This window comes from Vicia villosa, unplaced genomic scaffold (assembly GCF_029867415.1).
Source record: "Vicia villosa cultivar HV-30 ecotype Madison, WI unplaced genomic scaffold, Vvil1.0 ctg.000177F_1_1, whole genome shotgun sequence".
Lineage (NCBI taxonomy): Eukaryota > Viridiplantae > Streptophyta > Magnoliopsida > Fabales > Fabaceae > Vicia > Vicia villosa.
In genome coordinates this window covers 1,001,021-1,026,736 of record NW_026705051.1, presented here as the reverse complement: position 1 = coordinate 1,026,736, position 25,716 = coordinate 1,001,021, and the positions used below count along the sequence as shown (strand labels likewise).

At 34.0% G+C, this 25,716-nt stretch overlaps 3 protein-coding genes and 1 long non-coding RNA gene across 4 annotated transcripts; 1 reads left to right on the top strand and 3 right to left on the bottom strand.

The window, feature by feature from the left end:
- Positions 1 to 1,498: 1,498 nt before the first annotated feature.
- Positions 1,499 to 6,211, bottom strand: LOC131624998 (uncharacterized). Its single transcript, XM_058895910.1, has 14 exons — positions 6,106 to 6,211; positions 5,782 to 5,861; positions 4,963 to 5,166; positions 4,573 to 4,670; positions 4,280 to 4,473; positions 3,973 to 4,148; positions 3,549 to 3,893; positions 3,410 to 3,474; positions 3,245 to 3,293; positions 2,971 to 3,133; positions 2,808 to 2,892; positions 2,650 to 2,719; positions 2,258 to 2,398; positions 1,499 to 2,099 (listed from the first exon to the last, which is right to left on the bottom strand). Exons 1-14 carry the CDS (start codon positions 6,209 to 6,211, stop codon positions 1,713 to 1,715), a joined length of 2,163 nt encoding a protein of 720 aa, XP_058751893.1. The 3' UTR covers positions 1,499 to 1,712.
- A 6,390-nt stretch (positions 6,212 to 12,601) lies between these two features.
- LOC131624982 (uncharacterized) lies at positions 12,602 to 14,791 on the bottom strand. Its single transcript, XR_009290696.1, has 4 exons — positions 14,708 to 14,791; positions 14,249 to 14,458; positions 12,936 to 13,004; positions 12,602 to 12,862 (listed from the first exon to the last, which is right to left on the bottom strand). It is a non-coding gene; the product is annotated as an uncharacterized LOC131624982 (long non-coding RNA).
- A 5,153-nt stretch (positions 14,792 to 19,944) lies between these two features.
- On the top strand, positions 19,945 to 23,746 carry LOC131625012 (uncharacterized). Its single transcript, XM_058895930.1, has 9 exons — positions 19,945 to 20,129; positions 20,428 to 20,453; positions 21,180 to 21,264; positions 21,374 to 21,583; positions 21,789 to 21,911; positions 21,985 to 22,042; positions 22,131 to 22,204; positions 23,245 to 23,333; positions 23,415 to 23,746. The coding sequence occupies exons 1-9, from the start codon at positions 20,034 to 20,036 to the stop codon at positions 23,482 to 23,484; spliced, it is 831 nt and encodes a 276-aa protein (XP_058751913.1). The 5' UTR covers positions 19,945 to 20,033; the 3' UTR covers positions 23,485 to 23,746.
- Positions 23,747 to 23,789: 43 nt separating this feature from the next.
- LOC131625013 (small heat shock protein, chloroplastic-like) lies at positions 23,790 to 24,717 on the bottom strand. The gene is made up of 2 exons (XM_058895931.1): positions 24,460 to 24,717; positions 23,790 to 24,372 (listed from the first exon to the last, which is right to left on the bottom strand). The coding sequence occupies exons 1-2, from the start codon at positions 24,650 to 24,652 to the stop codon at positions 23,885 to 23,887; spliced, it is 681 nt and encodes a 226-aa protein (XP_058751914.1). The 5' UTR covers positions 24,653 to 24,717; the 3' UTR covers positions 23,790 to 23,884.
- Positions 24,718 to 25,716: the final 999 nt, after the last annotated feature.

Here is a 25,716-nt window from a genome sequence, read left to right as displayed (position 1 = left end):
TGTCCGTGAATCCCCTTACTAACGAACTTCTTTTCTTTTTTATATTGAAAGAATTTTGGCTGAGCAAATCAATTTTAATTAATTTCATTTATGATTGATTGATTTAATTTAATTAGGGTGAAATTTGGAATTATGAGTGATTGTTTTTGGAAAGATTTTGTTGATGGAGATTTAGGTTATCAATTTGTGACTAAATTTGTGAATTGGAACTGGTTTATGAACGTGATGCAATCTGATTCAATTTTTGGAATTGATTTTATGGAAAAAAGAGGTGACGATGAGTTTATGGGAAAAAGGTTTAGGGGATGAAGAAGAAGATTTAAGAGTATTTTATATTTCAATTATACATAATTAAAAAATATTTTTAATAGATAGAAAATGATTTTTAATTTTGTCATTCATTTTTTGAAAATAAAAATGCAGGAGTAATGATGTGGCTGCACTATTCCAATGTCATGTCATTAGTGATCCAGACAAGTGGAGGGGACCCAAAAAATCCCAAATAGAGTATAGTTGAGGGACCAAAACGCTGGGTTTTAAAATGGGGGGTTTAAAAACATTAAATACTTGAAAATAAGAGGACCAAAAAAGCATTTAAGTCAAACATATATCTTTAATGGTTAGAATAAAAAATATTATTATAATCTTATAATATCACTCAAAAATTATAAATATCTTATAATATCTCTTAGACTACTATAAATATCTTATAATACCTTTTTATATTAATTTATATGCTCTCCAAATTAATAGAAAATATTCTAACATTAATGAATGAATTAATGAACTGAACCGACTGAGTTCGATATCCGTGAACCGCTCGGACTAGACTACTTTTTGACTTTCTGACAATCTCAAAACATGTTTTCTTTCTCTTCATCAACAAAGATTTTAGGCATACTTCAACATGAAAAGTGATGGATCAACCAAACCTAATATATATATATATATATATATATATATATATATATATATATATATATATATATATATATATATATATATATATATATATATATATATATATATATATATATATATATATATTCATCTTTTTGATGAAAAATACCAAGTTCTCCACCTATAATATAGGTTACGTGTAGTTAAGGTGGCAAACAGACATTTCCACCCCATTCAGGGCCACCCTACAAAAACTAAAAAAAAAAAAAAAAACAGAGCAAAATTGGAATAGTTAAGGGTGCGAGACTAAAATCTTGACACGCTTTGCATAAAAATGAGAGTGGGACGGGCTCGTAGACATTTAGTCATTTAAGCTTAAAAATTACAAATGGAATTTCAATCATTTGCAATGGTCTCATTCTCATCATATGAGTAAAGCAAGTTACTCTTGCAAATCATGCCGTACAATTTAAAGTTTTGGTATTGTTGCCAGAAAATCCCTCACAAGTGTTCTATTGAAAATACAACAGTGATGTAAAAACAATATAACAGAATGAAGAACACTTATTATTTTGATTGATCATTATTGTACAATTCCTCCTCAACAATCAAACCTAAGGAATAGTTGGAGTACTCCATAACATTAAAAATTAAAGGACTATACTATACCTGTAAAAAAAAAAAAAAGTTTTATACTGTGTGTAAGTGTATAGTCCTTAAACTCATTAAATTTTGCTATTTGCTTATACATATTTTGTAAAAAAAATGAAGTAATTTACAATTATCTGGCAGGAGAAGAATCTGAACTTTGTTTAATTTACTATCAAATCGTCTTCGAAAGAGGGAGGTGCCGGATCAAAGGATAACTTTCCACCTTTGGTAGACTTTTTTGAGAATAAAGATGACTTGCTGTCAAAGAAACTTGAAAAAGACTGTGGAGTCCCTTTTTCTTCATTGTTGATCTGATCTTTCCGAAAAGACCTTAAGAAACTTGAAGAAGATTGTGGAGTCGCTTTTTCTTCATTGTTGATCTGATCTTTCCGTAAAGACCTCGACAATTTCTCTTTGCCACTAGAGATAAACTTCTTGAACCGGGCCTTTGTTTCACTGTCGGTATTCACAGTTGATTCTTCTGAATGCTTCATTAGCTTCAGTGCCTCCTCCGGATTCATCAACATTCTCTCCACTGTTTCATATACCTACAATAGCGGTTTGTTCAAATTTCGTTACACTATAGATCAATAACCGCTATTTAACAACACTTCCCTTTAACTACGAGATGTCGCAAAAGGATTTGGTGATATAAACTAAATAACTAGATGATGTAAATTAGTCACATTAGTCTACTAGTACTTACCTGAACAAGTTCATCAACTTTTTCGCTGAATCTAATGCTTTCGCAAGTAGTAACTACATACTCCTTGCAGTCATTGAACAACTTTGAGAAGACAACGTTACGGTATAGCAATGGTTCGGCAATTGTAAATCCTAAACCAAGCTGAATAATTCGACAAAAAAATTAGAAATGCATGAAAATTGCACAATGTAGATCAGAAGTTTAATAGTTTCATGACAAACTACCACTGAAATCTAGGCAAATAATTCAAGAAATCACGAAACTAAAATCAATTGCAAGATGATAATGATAATTCCAGGTTTAATAATTCGACGAATTTACTATATATTTTTTAGAAGTTTAAATATTTACAAGTTCAGCAAAGTTTATTCTTCTTTTTTGAGAGAACTTACTAGTGAAACAAAAAGCTGACCAAAAAGCTCAACTGGCTGAATGTCCTCAAATGCGTCAAGGATTCCCTCCCTAAGAAAAACGTAATCGCCATTGAAATGAGATTGTCTTTTTAGCGGAAGAATTCAAGTCCATTACAAAATTGCTTATATAAACTTACACTGCTAAATCTTCTTCAAAGAGAGGTGTTTGTTTCACAGCAGGTACTGGCTTAGACGTTATCCACAATTCGTGCCACAAATTACCTACCATCGACGTGGAATGATTCAGAGAAGCTTTATAGCATGTCACTAAAGACTCATTACTACCATCTACAAACATACCTTCTTTTCGCATCCGTTGACTTAGTTGACCTCTGGTAGACAATGACTCGCTACTACTATCATCAGAAGAATAACTATCATCGCTATTTGCTTCATTTTCAATCCAATCAGGAGGAGAGTACCATCTCACAAAGTCTTCCAAAATACAACCGGGATTCGCAGCCTAAAACATGATCATAAACCAAATTTACTCAGATAGAACATCACAACAGTAGAAACATCTGAAATGAATTAAGCATATCAGTAAAAAAAAATTCCCAAGGGAGAGTCCGACCTTGAAAGCCTGCATATCAGACAGGAGTTGAGAGCATCCGGCTCCAAGACTGACCATAAAGGTAAAGAAAATTATCAAAAAATAAAATCTAATGTTTGAATGTTGGATGAATGAAATACAGATAGATAATCATCAGGTCGAACGGATCTCAGTTAATATACAGACCTTCCCGTCCGCAGCACAAACTCCTCGGTCTCTTTGATCAGATCTTCTGTAAGCAACGGTACTTCCTACATGAAACGGACACAAACGTTAATTATTGCAAATTCGGAACAAGTTTAAGTATTGATTGTGTAACTCAAACCTGGGTGATAGGAGAGTACGCAGGCTCGCCAGTTTCCAATAGTGTCACATTTCCGAATGGACAATGGGCACCAAGTCGAAGAACAAGCTCTCCAGTACTTAATCGAGCATATAACAAACGACTTGCAGAAGTTCCGTCACAGAAGTTCGTTGATTCTAATGTATTCGAATTTGCTATCATCATCATAGAGTCCAGTGATTCAGTAGCAATCATATGGCGCCTTTTCCGAGAAATGCAACAATTAATTACTTGAATTTGTTGATAGAGAAGACATGACTTCAGATCGGGAATATCGTCAAGGGGGACTCCAGGTAAATGCTTTTCTTCAGACCAAAGTTTTCTCATCTCCATAAGTAAAAAAATAAAAGTCAATACACACTTTTTCAGCGGTTAACTAGAAATTTTCGTATTGAGCTAAACATACTTCAGCAACAACCCTGCACCAAAAAAATTCCATTTCTCGAAGGGTCTTGAAGTTTCCGATTACTTCAGCGAGCTTAACAACAAGGCTTTCAGGAGGAGCACCATGAATATCTCTTATAAAAGATAAGTCAATTTCATTGGGATTTGAGTTGATCTTCGTTCTAAGGAACTCTCCCTCTGCAAATTTCTCTCAAATATTACAAGGGATGCAGAAAGTATCGCAGAACCAAGCACGCGCAAAAAGCATAAACATAAAATGGTTCATTGATTCAATTATATCAGAAGCGAGACGTGTAAAAATCTTATACCTGGATTAAAAAGAGAATTAATCAAATACAAAACTTTCTCGTGGCTACAAAACTCAGAAGAAAGTTTGTCATCTTTCTCACGTAATACTAACGCCTTCACCGCAGAGAGACTTAAGCCCGCTCTTTCCATCGAAGGCAAAGAACCTTCTGATGAAGCTATAAAATCTTTCATTGAATTTGCTTTCCTTCCAGCCCTAGTAATAAAAGAGACAATTTTGAGATTGTTAAGCTAAGAATCTTTCTGAATAACTCACAAAGAATTGATTTTCATGGAATTGGTAGGAAAAACTTACTTAACAGCTATTGCCAATTGCTTCAGGACAGAAGATGGAGGCATAGGCCTTTCAGCCGCAGCAGTTAAGCTTTCAACCGAAGGAAATCTTTCTGAAGCCTAGATTAAAGTTTTTCAACAAGTGTCATTAAAGTTCCATTTGAATCGAAAAATCACTGAAACATGTTCAATTTATTGGAAAGAATTTTCAAGCAATTAACCGTATGATTAACAATAAACATGCATAACTAATCATTAATCAATCACAAAGCACACCATGCATTAAATAGTATTCCTATTCTACTAGTAATGACAATGACGGTCACACGCCTATATTGAAATTGAAAATTTTTCATCATTGTCATTTATTATATCTGATTAAGCCCTTGAGTTAAACTACATATCTTCTTACCTTGGCATCAAGATCATTTTTCGTCTGATGAATGCACAAATTTTTGTCATGAATTGGGATAGCCTCCATGCTTGCATCTCCTACTTTATCTGTATTTTCCATCTCTTTCCTCCCTTTCCGTATGCTGTTAATTTTATCTTTCCAATCCTGCTTTGTTCCTATATGTCGAGGTCTCCACTTTATTTGCTTCAGTTCATCGAGAAACTGCACAATTCCATCACATTCACAATCAATTGTGTACTTGTAATTGAACTTGTCCTTATCATCGTAGGACACAACGTATTTCGGACTATAACTTTCTCATTAGTTTGCCCTAAAGGATCTATGTAGATACTTCGAATTCACAAGAACAGTTGCAAACTCTCAACTTTATAGCAAACATACACTAATTCAAACACTAAACTCAATCTAAATTTCCATTTCCATATTAGAACTTTAACTAAAACCAAACAAATTTACTTAAAATTGGTTTTTTTAAATACACACAAACACTATGGATCTCGATTGAGTGTACTCAAAGCACCATTGTCGCTACACTCGAAAGATCATGATTGCTAGATCAACATTGGACAATCCATATTCCAACTTTGGTCTAACAACCATGATCGTCAGACTGGAGCGACATCATAGTGTTCTGATCTCACCCAATCCAAATCCCTCACACAATACACCATAGGTGAATATTTCAATTCCACATTCCAATCCCACAAATGCAACCAGTCAAATACTAAAATTAAACTAAACTACATACTTTTTTGTCAAAACACAAAATTACTGAAAATCTATAGAAAACAGATGAAAATGCTTCATCAAACAAACCTTTGACTCATTCTCTTTAGCATATTCATCTCCTGGATGCGTCCGCCTTCCATAATCATCTCGCAATTGCTTATCAAACTCTTCAATTATTAAAAACAAAACTCCATTTCAATTTTCAACAAATGAAGCACAAGAAAAGGAACATAAAATCTATGAGACTCTGACACAACGCCACTTAAAATAATGAAAAAAACAAATAAATAAAACGTGATCAAGTGTTGGTATAAGTGTCTGATTAGGCCAGACACGTCTTTCTTCAGAGGTGTTGGTACTACATAGCATAAAATTAAAAAGAGTAACATATAAATGAAAGAAGAAGCAAACCAATATCGGATTTGAACTCCATGATAACACGTTCAGCTTTAGCAGCAGCAGAATGGAAAGCAGTTCTAGCTTTAGAGGCAAAAGAATTAGCAACGTGAGGCTCCATTATTATATTACCCTGCTCAGAGGGTGCGCACGTTAAGAGTAGATTATGAATATATGTGAAGAAAATTAAGAAGAAACATGAATGAAGAGAATGTATATATAGAATGAAAGAAAAAGAAAGAAAAAAACAGAACAAGTCCAAGTTATATAGATTAAGATGAAAAACAATCTGAAGAAGACTAAGTAAGTACAGAAGAATTGAAGGTGGTGAAGACTAAGTAGATGCTGATGCTGAGTCTTGTGGAGTTGGTATTATGGTAGTAAAGAACAATAACAAAACATATCAAAATAAATAAATGTTTAGATTTTTTTGTTAATAATTTACAGGATGGACTTTTATTTTTTTATGTTTGAAGAAAATTTTTTTTACATAGTCGAATAACTTTTTTGACTGTAAATACTTTTTAAATTGTATGCCGTTTGTTTCATAAAATATATCATACTTGGTTTGTTCCTGGTTTATTAATTGTAATTTGTGGAATAATTAAAGATAATAAGATATAATAAATAAAAAATAATTGATTGTTTAATTTTATTTTAAAATGGAAGTTGTTTTTAAACAGATAAGTGTTATAAATAAGATTTTTTTTTTTTGGGAAATTATAAATAAGATATTTTGTACGAGAGAAAAAAATTATATTATATTAGAATGAGTAATGACACCAAAATGTACATCTACATCGTATCGCATTTATTGATTATCAACACATGAAATGTATTTTTTTTTAATATTTATGAAAATATTTTTTATTTTAAGAATATTTTTTATAACACAAATATAAGTTTTATTATTGTATTAACTACAAAAATATATGTTATTAACCACATATTTTACTTATATTTATTAATCAAATTTACTATTTCATTAGCCAATAAAATATATAACATTAGTCAAGTTTTAACATTAAATTATAAAATGTAATAATCAGTTTTTACACTTCATTAACCAATTTTATGTGTTATATTTTATATAATTCATAATTTAATATAGAACTTGGTTAATAAAATGTAAACATTGAATATTATTTTTCATAATTTAATGCAGAACTTGATTAATGTTATATATTTTGTTGGTTAATAAAGTAATAAATTTGAATAATAAATTATAAATAAAATATGTCATTAATAACATATATTTTTGGTTAACACAATAATAAAGTTGGTTAAACTTATATTTGTGTTCTAAAATATATTTTTAAAGTAAAAATATTTTTTTATAAATATTTTTTATTTATTTTTTAAAAATATATTATTTATCATATTGATAAATATAAGTACGCTGTATATATAAATTTTTAAGTGTCAAAATAGCATTAATATATAAGAATTGATATACAATTTTGGTATATAAGTTGATTTTACAGATAGATTCAATAAAAAAAATTGTAATTGCATCTAATTACTTTTATGTTAAACTCTCTTTTTTGCTACTGATTAATATTATTAAAAAAAATCTAAAAATATTTTACTATTTTGACTGTTTTTTATTAAATATATGTTACTACTATTAATATAATAAAAAATAGTAAAAGTATTTAATTAATAGTCTTGTTTTTAAATTAATGTCTTCAATATAATGAGCTGACATATTTTGGTAAGTAATGTTTTTAGAGTAATTTTATTTATTTTGTCAAGTTAAATCTTTCTATTTTAGTACATTCACAAAATAAGTTCCTTTATTTTATTTTTAAAGAGTGGGCGCATCAACTTTAAAGGCAAAGGCAAGAGTGAATTTTAACTAGTGGCAAAACATGTCTCTGGTGAGTACCATGCAAAGGAACCCCAATTCATATATATTTAAAAAAGTATCTGATTTGTCTGAACTCTTTATTAAGTTTGAAATATAACATGGCATTGCACTTTCTTACAAAATATCAAATTTTTGACAATTATAGCACTGCACACCGCTCTTGTCATTCATCTTTCTTCTATTTCTACCTCTAAGATTTCCACCTCTATAGTTATGTGATCCAACAGCCTTATTGCCCGTATTTTCACCCTTTTGAAATGTTGAATTTTTGAACTTTTAGGACTCTCTTCCACCAAAATTTTGAAAGTTCCCTCTACCTTTGCTCATAGGCCACTTTCCTTCGCATTCTTATCTCTCTCATCGAAGCGGGCTTGCAAAGTGATTTCCGCGCAATTACCAACTTTCTCAAACTTGCTTGTATCAACACGTTAATGGATTAACGCTTTCAAATATTTCTTCATATCTTCTTTATGCAACGCTCTTTGCTTTGGAGTAGCATCTTCAACAAGAGGATTCTCATTATTCTTGATCTCATCATGAACATATTGGTAGCCAAACAGGACATTCATTTGCTTGCACCATTTGTCGTTATTCGCATCAAGTATAGGTAAATTTAGAAATGACATAGATTATTTTCGCACACTATGTGTTTTATGAATTGAACCAAACTCTTGGTGTCAAATGTTAGAACTTGAAACCACGAGGTTGGTGAATAATTGAGTGTGTAGAAAGAGAGAGATAGGGTGAAAATATAAACTATTATTTATTAGAGATATTATAAAGTATTTATACAACCACAAGATGAGATACAATTATCAAAGCAGAAAGAAAAAAAAATCTAAAACTTTTATATGTAATTGGTTGACATATAAATCACAAAATAAAACAAAAAAACTACGTATGGAATTAGTTGACATATTATATCACCTGATTGCATTTAGATTTAACAAATATAACAAAATGTAACCAATTACACTATTATACCATCAATTACATACACGTGTATTACTCTTTTCTCTTTCAAGGGTTTATATATCTTGGACAACATGAGTACAATATAAAATTGTAATTATTTTTCTTATGTACTTTGAGAGAGTCATAAAATTTCGACTAATTCAAACACGTGAGAGCCTGAAAAGACTTTGTTTGTCTATCCATAAAATAATATTAATTTTCAAAAGAAGTTATTGAAAATCACCTTAATAATAATACTAAGTGAGAGTGTAGGCAAAGTCAAAACTCTATGAGTGTTCACTAATGCGGGAGGAACTACCTGTCTACCTTTACAACAAAATATGAAGTTAAGTGGATAATTACCGGGAAAAAAACTAAGTGGATATTAATTGAACATTGTAATTACATTAGTTATTCGCATATCTTTAACTAAGTGGATCAATTAGAGCTTTCATAGAAGTTATTATTTTGGTATTACTATCATGAATATACTGCTACTATATTTTATACTTTAGATTAATTTATAAATTTATTAATCATTTTAGATGATAAATATTGGATTGAAGAACTGTCCGATATTAGGCAAGTGGTTATAAAGTTTGTTTTTCTAGCATTTTAAAGAACTAAATGCATATAGGTCTCCTATCGATGATGTTGTATTTTGTTCTCTTTCGATAGATGGTCATTTTTTTCTTACGGATCCCTTCATACTCTAGAAATTAGATTTTGATGTGTATGTGTGATGGTAACAAAAGTCCTGTCTTGAATGGTTTTAATTTCTCCTTCATAAAAAGATTATGAAATCTTTTGAAAGAGGAATTAAGGATCATGTTTGATCAGTTTCATGATTTTACATCTCTACCTCGTAGGTTTGCATCCTACTTTATAATTTTGATCCCTAGGTTAAGTCTCATTCTCAGTTGGGTAATTTTAAGCATATTTCTCTGGTTGACTCACTTTATAAGGTGATAGCTAAAGTGTTGGCGGCCAGACTTTGGCAGGTGATGGAGAAGCTCATTTCTCCAAATCAATCGATTTTTCTAAAAGGTAAGATGTTGGCAGATGGAGTAATGATTGTTAATAAAGTAATAGATCTAGCCAAGAGATTGGAGAAAGCTTGTCTTATTTTGAAGGTGAACTTTGAAAAAGCGTATGATTCAGTCAGTTGGGGTTTTCTGGATTAATGCTTATCTGATATGTGTTTGATGAGAAATTGAGATATTAGATGAGAGTTCTCTGTTTTATGGGAATCATGTGGTGCTAGTTAATGGGTGCCAAACTCAAGAAATTAACATTTAGACAAGTTTGAAGCAAGGGAACCTGCTAACTCCTTTCATTTTTATGGCGGAGAGTCTAAGCGGTCTAATGTCTAGGATTGTTGAGCTTGATTTGTACTCTAGGGATAGAATCATGACATTTAATATGGTGGTATCTCATCTTCATGATACAAACGACTTCCCTCAAAACTCGACATGTGCTGACTTTACATCTAGTTGATGTATCTTCCATCCTTTGTATGATGCGGTCGACACAACAATTCTGATGGTTTCCAGCCTTACAATAGGGGCATAGACTTCATTGATGTTGATACAATGTTTTTGCAACAAAAAAAACTTTCACCACTAGTCTTGCCTTATACTTGGCAACAATTTCAACTTGTAGACCCACTTCACATCTTGTTCTTCCCGTTGCCTTGAGTTTTTCTTTCATGGCTGCCAACTAATTCGAATCATTCATAGCTTGATTCAAATCAATTGGTTTTGATTCAGCCATCATCATTGTTTCTTATATGAGATCATCATATGTATCAATTGCTTGATTCGGAAATATCTCTTATCCAACCAACCTTTTCGACTCAATTCTCGTTCTAGTCGATCTTCTGACATTTTTCTTAAGTGGTTCTTCATATCGATTGATTGTGAATTTAATTTATTGGTCTTCTTCAAGCACATTTGTGACTGTATCTTGCTCATGTCAAATTGACCCATGCATCCAATTCCACCCTTTGATTTCGTCCACAAGAACATCTCATACTGATCACTATCTTATCATCATTTGGCGAATAAAACTTGTATGCACCAGTAGACTGATAAACTATGAGCACCATGGTCTGACTTCGATCATCTAGTTTCTTCCTCAATTGCTCGGGTACATGACTGAAACATATTAATTCAAATACTCTAAGATGACTGGTGTTTGATTTCATTCTTGTCCAAGCCTCGTAAGGTGTCATGTCGACTATCTTCTTGGTTGGACATCTATTAACTATGTATACTGCTGTCAAAACTGCTTCTCCCCAAAATCTCTTTGGCTTTTCTTTAGCTTTCAACATACTCTTGGCCATGTTCAATATACTTCGATTTTTCCTCTCCACTATACCACTATGTTATGGTGTATTGTTTTCAATGACTTCATGATCTATACCGTCCTCATTGCAAAATCTTGCAAATTCTTTAGAAGTGTATCCACCTTCACCATCAGTTCTTAGTTTCTTTAACTTGCATCTGTTTTATTTCTCGACATACAATTTAAACTTCTTGAAATTCATGAATACCTCACTCTTATTTTCAATCATATAAATCCACATATATCTAGTGAATTCGTCTATGAAAGTTAGGAAATATCATGTACCTCCATTAAACCTTACTTCAAAAGGTCCACACACATCTAGGTGAGCAAGCTCTACCTTTTCTTTCGACCACATGGGCAAGACAACATTCCTCACACACCTGACTTGGTTCCTTAATATGAGATAAGCCATACACCATCATATTTAGGTTAAGCATACCTAAACTTTTGAAGTTTTTATGTTTATACCTATGATGCAACTGCCAGTTTTTGTCTTCTTTTATAGTACAAGCAAGACATTTATGATCAACCGTGTTGATCTCTATTTTGAAGGTCTTGTTGTCCGTCAATGACACTTTTAGAATCAACCTTCCTTCACCATCATACACCTTCCTCTAATTTTTTTCTAGTTTCATGATTGATCCTTTTGTAACTAATTGACCTATGCTTATCAAAATACCTGTCATCGAAGATACATACAACATAAGGGTGTTCGTGGTTCATGAACTGAACTGAACCGAACCATATTAGTGGTTCAGTGCAGTTTTTAAAAACTGCTTTAACAAAAAATGGATAATCTGTTAATTCAATTACAATTCAGTTTAGAACCAGTTAAGAGTTTTAAACCAGTTTAATTTATATAACCAATTTAAAACCAAATTTTTTGAAAGAATTGGATTATCTTTTAACCAAATTTCAAACTGCTTTTATTATATATTATAAAACCAGTTTTTTGTGGTTTTTTTAATAAAATTAGATACAAATCTGGATTTTTTATTAAAAATTTGGTTATTATGGCAGTTTTTTTTTTTTTTAAATAGCAAAAATTTTTTAAAAAAACTTTGATTTGCTTAACAAATTTTTAAAAAAAAAATTAAGTGATTAAAAACAGGATATATTTTTTTTTTGGTTTAAATAAGTTTTTTTAAAAAAAATTAATTTGCTTAACAAATTTAAAAAAAAAATTAAGTGATTAAAAATTTTTAACTCTTAATTTGATTAAAATTATTATTTCTTAAACAACAATTAACTATAAAAAAACAAATAAATGCAGCCCAATTAAATTGTACAAGTATATTCACTTGAACTTTTATCTAAACTAAATTATAAATGGCATAATGTTGAGTCATATATGCTAAAGTGAAACATCATTCAAAGCAAAGCCATCACAAGAACATGAAGAAATTGCAAAAATTACACAAAAAAGAACAGTTAACTCCAGATCTTTGACTTACTGAAAATCATTATCCTAAACCTTCCTAGACCTATTCCACAAGTGGACCAAAAACTTTGTCTTCATGTCCAAGCAATCTCCAAGTTTTCTCCATTTTGGCCTTGTTAAACTTAACTTCATGCTACCAAACTATTTCACCTACAAACCTATTAGATCAGGTCTGTCGTAAGGAGCAAACAGTCAATAAAGTCGTATGATGAAACGTATCTAATGACATACTATTTAATTCCAACCATTGAGTGCTAGCGTGCAGAAGATAGTCCAGTATACAAGAAAACCAAGGGCAGCCTGTACAAAAAGAAAGAAAAAGAGAAAAAGCATTCAGCCTCATCAAACCCTGCACATATTCATATCGATTCAAGCATATCAAGTCCATATAAAAACATCAGAATCAGTCCCTGCAGTAAATTCAGAAAAAATAGCCTTGCATTAATTTCCTATAACCAAACTAACAGTAATTGATTCAACAAGCAAAAACCCTCAAATCAACCATGTAAACTTGCATAACCACACTAACAGCTAGTCCAGTTTCAAACCATTCCCACCCTGACTTGTAAATATCCAAGCCATCTTCCTAACCATAGCAGCCCTATTAACATGTTGTAAACACCATCATGTTTCACCTAACAATTAGCATAATACTAACTTTTCAAACATGTCACTAACCAATTTCCTACTAAAATTCGGCCCTACATCTATACATACAAAAACAAGAAATTCGAATACAATCATACAAAAGCCATTTCAATCATACAAAAGCCATTACAAACATTCAAAATAAAGGACTTAATTTCCCCAAATAGTATAGGCACCTAAAGATTAATTTTAACCTTTATTGGTAAATTGGATAAACAGGGCATGGTTTCTAAAACAACTTGAATGAAGTCCTAAGAAAAACTCAAGAATAGTTATAGAAAAGAGCTTTCAGTATTTCAAGGGCAGCATCTAAGTTGTTCACCCATAAAAAAAAAAGATTATCAATGTTCCTTGTCCTTCTATATTGACATCAGATTTATAATTACAAAAACTACAGACAGTTATCATTAAAAGTTGACAATGTTAATTTCAATCATTTATTCTTTTCGAAATATAATATCTAGGGTAATGAAAGAGAATCACTTATGTACCCTTTACATTTACAATGGGATATACCTTGGACTAAGGCATATTTTCACATTTAGGTATCTAGGAGTGTTAGATAAGTCAGTTTATAGTTTACATAACTAGCTTGTAATTTAGGCATGTGCTAGAATTAGTGTCAGCTGTTGTAATTGTCCTAACAAAATGCTTAGCTAGCTGTAACTGCCATAAGAGAATTAGCTGATGATGGCATCATAACAGAACACAATGTAAAACTCTATCTCTCAATCAATAGAATTTTGATTTTCCTTTCAATTCAGTTTCGCGTTAACCTAAAGAAAATACACTAAATCAACTCAGACCTGTGACCACTACCATCCTCACTATCACAAGACTCTAACATTGATTATTTCAATTCAAAGTGAAATTGAGAGCATAGATAGCAAGTTTACCTCAAAAAGAGTCGAGAGAAGAGTTTGAACGAAGAAGATTGGAGTAGAGAAGGTGAAATCGGGTGAAATCGTTGAAATCGAAATTGAGAGTAGAGTAATCTCAGTCCTCTAGCTACTATAGCAACCGCCGCAGCCTCCGCAATCAAAGTCACTCGTCGGCGTAGAAACCACCACCAAAGAACCTCTCAGAAAAGCTTGAATCCCTTGCCACTGCAAAATCCTAAATGCACTCAAATCAGAAAATGAATCATAAACGAAAATCGAATATGAAGGTTACATTGAAAGTGAGTGAAAATGAATAACGTGAAGGTGAAATCGAAAATCGAAATCCAACGAAAATCAAAATCAATTGAAATCAATAACGTGAAGGTGAAATGAAATCAATCGAAATGAATAACATGAAGGTGAAATCGAAATCCAACGAAAATGAATAACGTGAAGGTGAAATCGAAATCGAACCTGAAGAAAATTGAAATTGAAGAAAATTGAAATTGAAGCTTAGTGTGAGTTAGAGAGAAACTTGAGATTTTAGGGTTCCCATTTTGGGGAAAAACAACGTGTAAAAAATTGAAAATGTTGTTGTAATTAAAATGTTTATTAGATTTGTTAAATTTATTGAATTTGTTAAATAATATTAATTACATTTTTGATAAAATTGTGGAAACAATTTATAACAGTTTAAATTGGTTTTTAAATTCAATTAGATTAATTGAATTGGTTAAAATAAACAATTCAATTCATTAACCATTTAAATGGTTTAAATTTTTTATGGTTCAGTTCAATTCAGATAAGATATTTGGTTCAGTTAACCAAATTTTTGTACACCCCTAATACAACACATATGTGATATTGGCTTTTAGACCATCCTTTCTAACCTCATATGTGTTTTCTTTTCCTCCTGATGTGACGTGTTTTCCGTCTGCAAACTTAATCACTCTCTTAATTTATTCATCCAACTGTGATATTGACTTGTCCATTGTTTGATTGAGTGTTAGCAATGAGTAGAATATCATCAAAATCACTGTCTTCAGCTTGTACATATTACACTTCTTCATTATCTTTTGCTCTTGATTCCTTCTTGCTTCGGCAATCTCGAGCATAACGACCAAATCCTTGTCAGTTGTAACATTGCACCTCCTTCATGTTAACTTTCTTCCCATAATACTTGTTTCACAGGTGTTTCTTGGTTGAATCTTCGTGATTCTTTGAGTTCTTACTTTACTTCTCATAATTAGCAAGATTCTTTCTTTGCTTCACACTTTCTTTTCCAGACTTCTTGATGAATCTTACTTGTAGTTCCTATTCAACATCCTTTTCTCTTCATGAGTTCCTATGTTTCAGTCTCTTCTCATGAGCCTCTAATTAAGCTTTAAGTTTGTCTAACTTCATCTCAGCTAGATTCTTTGACTCTTTAATATACACTACAATGTAATCAAAACTTGCAGTCATAGATCTCAACACTTTCTCAATCTTCTGCAAATCGTTGATTGATTCATCATGTGCCTTCATTTGGTTCATGAGTAACACTAATCTTAAGAAGAAACCAGCAACTGATTCATCTGCTTTCATTTGTGTTATCTCAAACTATTTTCTCGGCGTTTGCAACTTCACCCTTTTTTTCTTCAGTTTTTTGCGTATGATATTGGTACTCCATCATTCACTATTTCAACACCATCTTAAAATCTGAAGATGATCTTCATTTGCATAACCCATCTCTCGTGGTTCTCACCTTTAAAAATCGGTAGATTTGCTGGAAATTGCATTGATGTTGTGTTTCTGTTTGCCATTTCAAAATCTCCCTGAATCGCAACCAGACTCTGATACCAATTTGTTGAAACAATTAGAGTTTCAAGAAGAAATTGAAGAAGAAGAAGAAGAGGAGAGGGAAGAGAAAACTATATTGATGAAAGGGAGAAAGTTATTATTATCAAGTTACTATTATTTACATCATAACATGCCTATTATAGGCAACCAAAACATACAATTCACACATTGCAATATTCGACTCTTGTCGAATACATGCTTGCACTATTCGACATCCTACTAAACTATCTTAACTATGTTGACTCTAACAAATTTGACTTTGTCGAACACAATATTATCGAACATAGACTTGCTTACTGGAACTATAAATTACATCTTCTAACAAATGTATACAAATGTATGAGATTCCAATCTTTTCTACTTCTCATAAAAAAAGAAAATTTCTTTAGCCACCTCCCTATGGGGGTCACCCCCAGCGAAAATCCCAAAATACCTCTGCTTCAGAAATGAACTTCCGAAGCGCTTTTTTTTTTAAAAAAAATTCCACAATTCGGAAGTGCTTCTCCGAAAACACCTCATGGGGGGTGTGTTCGGAGATGAACTTCCGAAAACACCTCATGGGGGGTGTCTTCGGAAATGAACTTCCGAATTATGCAGAAACTGTGTTTTTTTTTTATGTTTTATCTTAATAGTCTCGCATTTTAATTAAACGCAAACGCCAAATAAAATAAGCAACAGATAAACTGAAAATACTAATATGATAAATCAAATCCAAATAATATATACAAGCCGAAAATAATAATAATACTGTGCGAAAGATACAATCCGAAATCAAAAAATAAATAAACCCGACCACTATTGGGTGTGCCTAACCCTCTCACCCTGGGCCCTCCTCTGCCGCCTGTACCCTGCCGCACGGCCCGCATCAGTGACGATCATCTCCATCACAGCCACAGCCTCTGGACCGCCCTGCTGAACGACACCTCGATCCAACGCGTCCCGCCCAAGCATCTCTATACGCTGGCAGATCGGCATGAGATCAATGGCGTGGTCATCCTCGGCCTGCTGGTTCTCCAGGATCTCCTCGTGTGCTGGCCTAGGAGCGCCGGGAACGTCGGGTCTCAGCAGAGGATGTGACACCCGATAGAACCATGTGACGTATCCCTCCTCACTGTGCCAGTCCTGTGTGACCCGAGTGAGACGGTACTCCTGCGGTACCACATGATGCTGCCAGCCCTCCCATATGGCAGTGAGCTGCACTCGGGTCACTGTGTCGGGAGCAGCCTCAAAGGGTGACCTGGGTATCCGCTGCACGAATCCGAACTGACGCATGCACCGCTCAGGGAGATACCGGACCATGATGGTAGTCCCGCATGCCAGCCAGCCTGAATATAGAGCAATGCCGTCAAAGGGGACAATCTGAGCGTAATCGCTGAACGGCCTCCAGGTGACGTCATCATGCATCATGCGGTCCAGGTATCCACGGTATGGTCCCATCGCATCGTTCCCCCTCTGGAAAACGTATCTGGCGGCCCTGGGCATGGCGTCCACGTACGCAGGATCGATGTGAAAGCCGTGGATGTGGGAGAAGTAGGAGATGATCCAGCTCTGAAACAGAAACACGATAATGTATTAAAAATAAATACGAAACATAAATAAATAAATAAATACGATAATGTATTAAAATAAAACGTACCGTAAGTAGTGTGCAGGATCCAACCAACTGCCTCGTCCTCCAGTTGGAGGCCTCATTCAGCTTCTGGTAGAGGTATGCCAGAGTAGCTGCCCCCCAGTTCCACTGGTGAACGGTATCCAGGTCCATGAAGTAGCGGAGGTAGGTCACGTCGACGTACCTTGTACTCTTGTCCACAAAGCATGCAGCGCCTACCACATGCATGTACCAGCACCGGAGAGCGCAGCCGCGGTGATACTGTGTGAATAGCTCGTCACCCTCCTGCTCGGCATCGGCCGCCAAGTCCAGGTGGTGCTCAAAATAAGTGCTCAGTGTGGTGAACCGGATATGAGGCCCATATGTCGTGACGCACTCAAAGTGAGCAACCTCGTGCTCCATGCCCAAAAAGAGCGTCATCCACTCAATGGCCTCGACCCTCTGGATCTGGGAGTGGTGCAACAGCGGCCCCCTAATCGGTAGGTGGAGAAGACACTGCACGTCATGCAAGGTGATCGTCATCTCCCCAACCGGCAAGTGGAAAGAGGACGTCTCCTTGTGCCAGCGCTCCACAAATGCCCCCTGCATGCCGGTGTTGATGGTGGTGTACCCCGTGAAGTAGAGCCCGCTAAGCCCTGAACCTCGCACATGGTCGTTAAACCACTCAGCTGCTGGTTTAAACAGACTGAAAATCTCCCGGGCGTGGTTCACCATTTTCAACGGCTCTCTCTCCTGTTACCAAAAAAAACAAATAAGCGACGTATATTAAATAAGCGACAAATAAACGGTTAAATTATAAAAAATGGTGACAAATAAACGGTTAATTTATAAAAAATACCTCTCCCTCCCAGATACGCCGAGCGACGTGATCGTGATAGTGAATCAGCACGGAAGTGTCAATGGGCCCTCCCGGATAGCTGTCCTCCTGCTCATCCTCCTCCCCGGCTGGAGGGTCAACATCCGGTACCCCCTCCGGCTCGTGGTAGGGCACTGCCGCCACCTCCTCCTCATCCTCCTCCTCCTCCTCTCGCTGGCGGGAAGAAGATACCCGAGCCAGCCGACTCCTAGATCCTGAAGCAGATGTACCCTCTCCCTCGCCCACGGGAACTCGCACACGTCGTCCCCGGCCCTGCCCCCGTCCCTGTGTCGACGCCAGCTGCGCCGCCGCCCGCTCGCGTCTAGCCGACGCAGTTTGGGTCTCCCTACCCTGTCTGATGCGTGCTGGTTGGTTGCCTGACATGTTCCTGCACTTCTGATACAGTTCGGAAGTTCATTTCCGAAAACTGGGATGGAGGTGTTTTCGGAAATGAACTTCCGAAACACCCCTGCGCAGAACTTCTCTGCAACCTCTAATGGCAGACCCCAAAAACCTAAACCAAAACTATTTTTATGCCTACTAAACATCCTAATATCAGTACTAACCTATCTTAATGTGATTTTTTCAGTTTCTAAACACCCTAATAGAGTTTATTCAAATGGATCTAAAACTTGAAAAAACAATGATAAACTTACCAATTAGTGTTTGATGATGAGTTTGGTTGAGTTTGGAAGAAGAGTTTGGCTACTTCACACTTGCTTTTGCAGAATTTTTGCAGGGAGTTTGAGTTTGGAAGAAGATTAGGGTAAATGATTAGGGGGAGGGGGGCTGTTTTGCTTAATCTGCAAAACGCGCAGTATTTCGGAAATGAACTTCCGAAATAAGACAATTTTTTCAAAAAAAAATGCGCTTTCGGAGATGCATCTCCGAAAACACCTTTTTCTTGCATTTCGGAAATGCATTTCCGAAGTTAGGGGTAGTTTGGGTTTTTCACCAGAGGTGACCAAGAAGACATGGGGGTTGATAAAGAAATTTTCTACAAAAATATCAGATTTAAGTTATGGACAATTATTAAAAAAAAAAAATTAGTTGTGTTTGATATCAATAAAAAATTAATATTATTTATCAAAATAATCTTATTAATTATAATTAGTAAAATAATTAAATGAAATTTAATGAATAAATAAATATTAACGAAAAATGATTATTTTGAGAGAAAAATTTAATAATAAAATATTTTTTATATATAAGCATTCCATTTTATATAATTTGAATTTTAAATTATTACATCTCATGAAAATTATATTCTTCAAAATTACTCCTAGTAGAAAAAGAAACCCTAGATTTTATCCACAAACAAAGCCCATTGTTATATTTAGAAATTAATAAACCATTTAAGTAAAAAGAGTGTAAGATTTAACACGTGGCAAACACTAATAGGCTACTCTGTCGTGGTTTCTGGTACCGAGTCTCCGCAAGCAAGCAAGCATCTTCAATTTCTTTCTTTCCTCATTCTTTGAAAGCAAACAAGAGGAATGAATAAGATTTTCGTTCGGTGGTGTCATCGTTTCTTCGTCTTCTTGCTTCTTACAAGGGTTTCCTTAACCTCATCACTCCCACACACTCATAATGTAATCATATACTTCAAATTGATGACAAGTTTGTTGAATTTAAGTTTGAATTGTATGAATCGTATGAATTGGATTATTGTTTGATTTTCTACTTTGGAATTGGGAATTGGGAATTTCAAGATGCGTTTTTGTTGATATTGTTAAGCTAATTAAGTTCACTTTGTTTCAATGAACTGTTTCTTGGTTTGATTGAAATGGGATTAGCATAGAATGGAATTGGAATTGCAGTTGTATAATAGTTTATTGTGTAATTTTCTTTGGTGTAAAAATTAAATTTTTATTTTGTTTTTTGTTACAGGGTTACGTAGATTCAGATGGTGCAAGGTGAGTCAGTTTTAATGTCTGATTGAACTTATTAGCATGTATTTCAGAGTTCATCACTTATTTTCTTGGTGATTCTATTATTAATAATGGAGAAACAATAAAAAAACTGTGTGTATATGCTTTTGTTCATTTTTATCATTCTTCTTACAATCTTTGTAGCACTGCCTCTGAAGATTGAAGAGAGGTGTGTCTGGTGTCCGACAAGTGTCAAATTTATTTACTATTCCAATATTACTGGTGTCTGTGTCGATGTGTTGTTTCTGATGTCGGTGTCTATGCTTCATAACTTACAATGAACTACTACTAACAAGGACACCATATAGACACATCAGTGTCGCGTTGACACGACTAATAATCTAAGAAAATGAAAGAGATTGACTATAACTATATGTGTCAGTGTCGTGTCGGACACATGACATGCCTTGAATCTGAAGTGTTAGATGCTATGTCTTTTACTTAGTAGAATAGACTTAGGTGGTTTAGGTATTAAAAAAGTGTTAGATGCTAGAGGTAGAGGAAGACCTAGAAAATCTATAAGAGAAGTTATTAAAAAAGATCTAAGATTAACGATTTGGATAGAAGAAGCATGGTCCTGAATAGAACATAATGCGGAAGTTAGTCCATGTAGCTGACTCCACTTAGTGGGATAAGACTTGGTTATATGTTTGGGCCTTCTTGCTTCTTGTACTGTAATTTGTATGACTAATAGATAACGTCACTGTTCAGAATTCTGAATCAGGAGCAAGGTGATGTTCATCAAATACATTGCTCTAGAGAAAGAAGTAGAATAGCTTGGAAGATCATTCAAGAGGTAGGGCTCAAATGAGTGACTTGATTAATGCTACTCTATGACCTACTTGCATCGATATTGCGTAATTGATAAATATACATTCTCTTGATACACGATTCTTGTTTCACAGTATTTGACGCCAGTTGTGGAGAAAGAAAAATATAATATCTCAAGAAAGTGCAGACTTCACTCTGAAAATGATATATACAGAGATCAGGAGCAGCATAAATCTCATATAGATATAAATGAGTGGCAGTGTGGATACTGTAAGAAAACTTTCTACGAAGAGAAACATCTCGATCAGCATTTTGATAACAGACACTCCAATTTACTTAATTTGGTATGATACTTCTTGTTTAATAGAATCAATACAATTTTTATGTTTTCTTTCATTGATGAACAAGTAAATGATGTTTTAAAGCATTTGTTATAATTTAGGAAGGTGTGAATTTGTTAAACCTTTTGAAAGTTTTGGTAGTTTTCTCTACTTGGTTTGTCGCGTTACTGCATTAACAACTTAAATGAGATGATTTTTTCTGATGCAGAATGAAAGCCAGTGCTTAGCAGATGTATGTGGAGCATTGCACTGTGACCATGACATCAATTCCAGGTCAAAAAAATCAAAGTGCAATCCTGCTGCAGCAGCAAGAAATAAACATCTATGTGAGGTGTGCTTTTGTTTTTTTGTCTGTTCATGTGTTAAACCCAGATTCATGTTCTAATTTCCTTATTTTTTTATAGACCTTAGCAGACAGTTGTTTTCCGGTTAACACAGGCCCTGCGGCAAGCCGGCTTCATGGTATTGCAATATACTATTCATTCTTTCGCATAATTTGTATGCTTATGAAAGTTTGTGATTCTGCATTCTAACACCAATAATTTGACAGAATTCTTCTTGCATCAATTCTGTGATGCCCATAGCTGCACTGGAAGTGGAAAGCCTTTCTCCAGAGGGCGCAGGGTAATTTGACTGTAATCTAAAACTAAATTGTTTTTTCCATCATTTTTCTTATCACTGTTCAATAGCTGTTATAGTGGCCGCCGCAGACGTAGCGGACGGAATTTGAATAAAATTGCTATTGTTCCGCAATACATTATTTAGTACAAGATGATGTCAAATAGTGGGAATCACTAATGTCCCAGTATAAAATGATGTCAAATAGTGTTGTGTAGAGGAATTTAAACAAACTGCTAAAATGTGCCATAGTCAACCCTTTTCTTTTATCAGTTCTTGTGATTAGATTTATTGACCTTCACTTTGCTTTTGTCAGTTCTCGTGATAGTTTTTCTAACTCTACATGTTACTTCCTCCGTCTCAAAATAAAAATGTTTAAGGTTATTACACACAGATTAAGAAAAGTAATGATTAAGTCAATAAAGATAACATTTTTACAAAATTACCCTTAATTACTATTATTTGATATACATTGTCATATCTTGAAAAGAGTATAGATAAAGGATAATGGTAAAAATTAATCAATGTTGCATTGGAAAAGCAAAGAGACTATTATTTTGAGACAACTTTTTAGAGCTAGAAAGACACTTATTTTGAGACAAAGGGAGTATCTTGTTAGAACTATGCTTGATTTCTAGAGCTCCTTAGTTATGATAAAGGATTCAGAAGTTATGAAGAAACATACTCCAACAAATTTGTTTAGTTCATGTGAAAGTAAATTTTAAAAATGACACCTTTTTGTAAGGAAACTTATAATATAGGTCTCACTGAAAAAGGCTCAGTGAAGAGAAAACAATAAAGTCAAAGTGGTACAGGATTGTTAAATAGCGCCTATAGCACTATAGCTTTGCCGAATTTAGACAAAACCACTATTGTCATGCTATACGCACTCTAGTATAAAATGTTGTCAGATAGCAGCTGTATATGCAGTGGTATTACACTGCAGTGCAGCGGTATAGTGAAGTGGTACTACTTTCTGAGCTGTAGCGATGATGAAATGATGAAATTAAGAAAAATATTCTTAACTGGTTTCTTGATTTGTGCAGAAAAAGAAAAACGGGTTCTACATTGCTGCCTCCATTTTTCTTGTGACGCTGCTGTTATTTTACTATCTATACATTTATTTATATCAGAGGTATTTGTTTCAGAACTTTGTCATAATCATAGTAATAACAATTGTAATGGTTCCATCAAGGTTTGAACTTTTGTATTTCAGAGGATTGAAAAGGGAAACTCAAATGCTGAAACGTATCTCACAAGCTGGCCGAAAAAAGAAGCCATCTTAACCAGTAGATCTTCTTTCCCTTCTGAAGCTCTCAACCTGATTTTTCAGAAAGTGAAGATGTACCTAATGGATTCATGGATTCAGCTAGAACTGTACTGCATTTGAAACCCTTTCTGCAAGTCGTCGCGAGCTTCAAATCCAAGTCTATTTGTTTTGCTAATTGTAAGCCGAATTCTTTGTAAATTTAGTTGTTGTTTAGATATAAGTTTCCTCCACATTTATTGCTTTTACGAGTTAATTGCGCCTTTATTATGATCTTATAATCATTCTCTATAAATAAAGTACTGATAGAGACACAAACATAAATTGATACGATAAAACAGATATTAAGTTGACAAAAAATGAAACCATCAACACATTGGTGTAGAACACTTCACTAATCTGAAGTGCCACTTCAGAGTTTACTGAACATCTATGCCAATTACTTTTGCATTAGCTTTGGCTTTAGGGATTGTTATGTAAAGAACACCATCTCTAACTTGTGCCTTAATTTTCTCAAACTCGATATTTTCCGGAAGAGAAATTCTATGATAATACCTATCATAACTACTGGCAGGCCAATCTTCATGTTCTTGACTTAATTTTCCATTGCCATTTGCTTGACCTTCATGTTTCTCCGTAGCTACTTTTTCTGCTTTCACTGCCAACATTTTCTCTTCAATCCATACCTTAACATCGTTCTTGTTCATACCAGGCATGTTGAATCTTATCTTGTAATCATCTTGGCCTTCTTTTATTAGCCAAGGCATTTTTCTCTTATTCTGTTCTTCATTTTCCACAACTATCCAACGGGAACCATCATTGTACACCAATGGATCTTCCACAATCCTATCCATTGTGTCCATCATTTGTTGCACAGTTCTAGCTACTGGAAACTGGTTCAACAATACTGTCAAAAAAAGCCATATGTAACACTGTTAGTGTCAATGGAGTAAACCTTTGATAAAATCACAAAGGAATTGTAAGTTTTTTTTACCTCTAGGCGAAGCTTGTGACACCTTCATCTTTGGTGACAATTTTTCACCACCTGTTGCCATAGCCTTTACATTGCTGTAGAAAGTTCTGTTCCTACTTGACATTGTTGTCAATTTCACATTAGAAATTTTGTTCATTCTGCAAGATGAAGTGGGAGCAGAGAAGCTCATGTTTGGTAGAGTTATTGCAGTCATTGTATTTTCCTTTTTTGCAATGATGCTAGCGAAGAATATTGATGGTGTTTAAAAAGTTGATGTTTGCATTGAAATTTATAGGATTCATTGGACATTTCTGGATACAAAGATGGTGGAGAAAAATCATCACGTGAATGTGACTTGAGAGTGTTCTAGACGTGTCTATACATTTCTTTACCAGCCCATCTTGTTTCCATAATGGATAGGGATTTGGAGTATTCGGGGCCACTTTTCAAGACACTCATATTTCTATAATAAAAAATAAAAAAAAATCATTTTATGGAAAATAAATTTTTGATTTTTGTAAATGTCAATTTTAACTTGCAACCTCGTCACTTAAACCCGGCATCTTCATATTGCGAGCTTTTACATTATATCCTTGTTAAAGTTATTAAATTTAAGAAAATGAGTTTTTATCGAAAATTTTGAAAAAATATTAGAAATTTGAATAAAAAAATCATAAATTTCATGAATTTTTTTATCAAAACTTTTAAAATGTGTGTTTTCAAAAAATCTAAATGAACAACTGAAAATTAAGTACGAAAATCAATTAAAGACAAAAATAAAGTAAAATATAAAAACATAACAAAACATAAGAATAACCAAAATAAAGTAAAGAAATGCCTAAATAAAAATATAAGAGTGTGCATCAAGATGCACTGATCAAATTCCCCCACACTTGAACTTTTGCACTCCGAGTAAAGTAAAATCAAAACTCAAAAGAAACACACAGCAACATTTACTCATTTTGGGCTACAAACTCTTCTGCGGTTAAGGTTGCATCAATAGGTACTAAATTTGCACACTACATATATTGTAGGAACACAAATCCGCAATTGTGCGGTCATAAGCCTCCTGGACACACAAACCACTTCGAATCATGTTATTATGCCAAAGCGTAACTTACTCATCCTCCTTTTTACTCTTTTTCATTCTGGCGCAATCACATTAAGCTCGTTATCTCCACACACTCATAGTAAGACTACCGGTTAGTGACTCTGATCCTTTTTGCATGGGGATCTGGTACCTAAGTGCTATACCCCTTTTATTCCCCAATTGTAGTT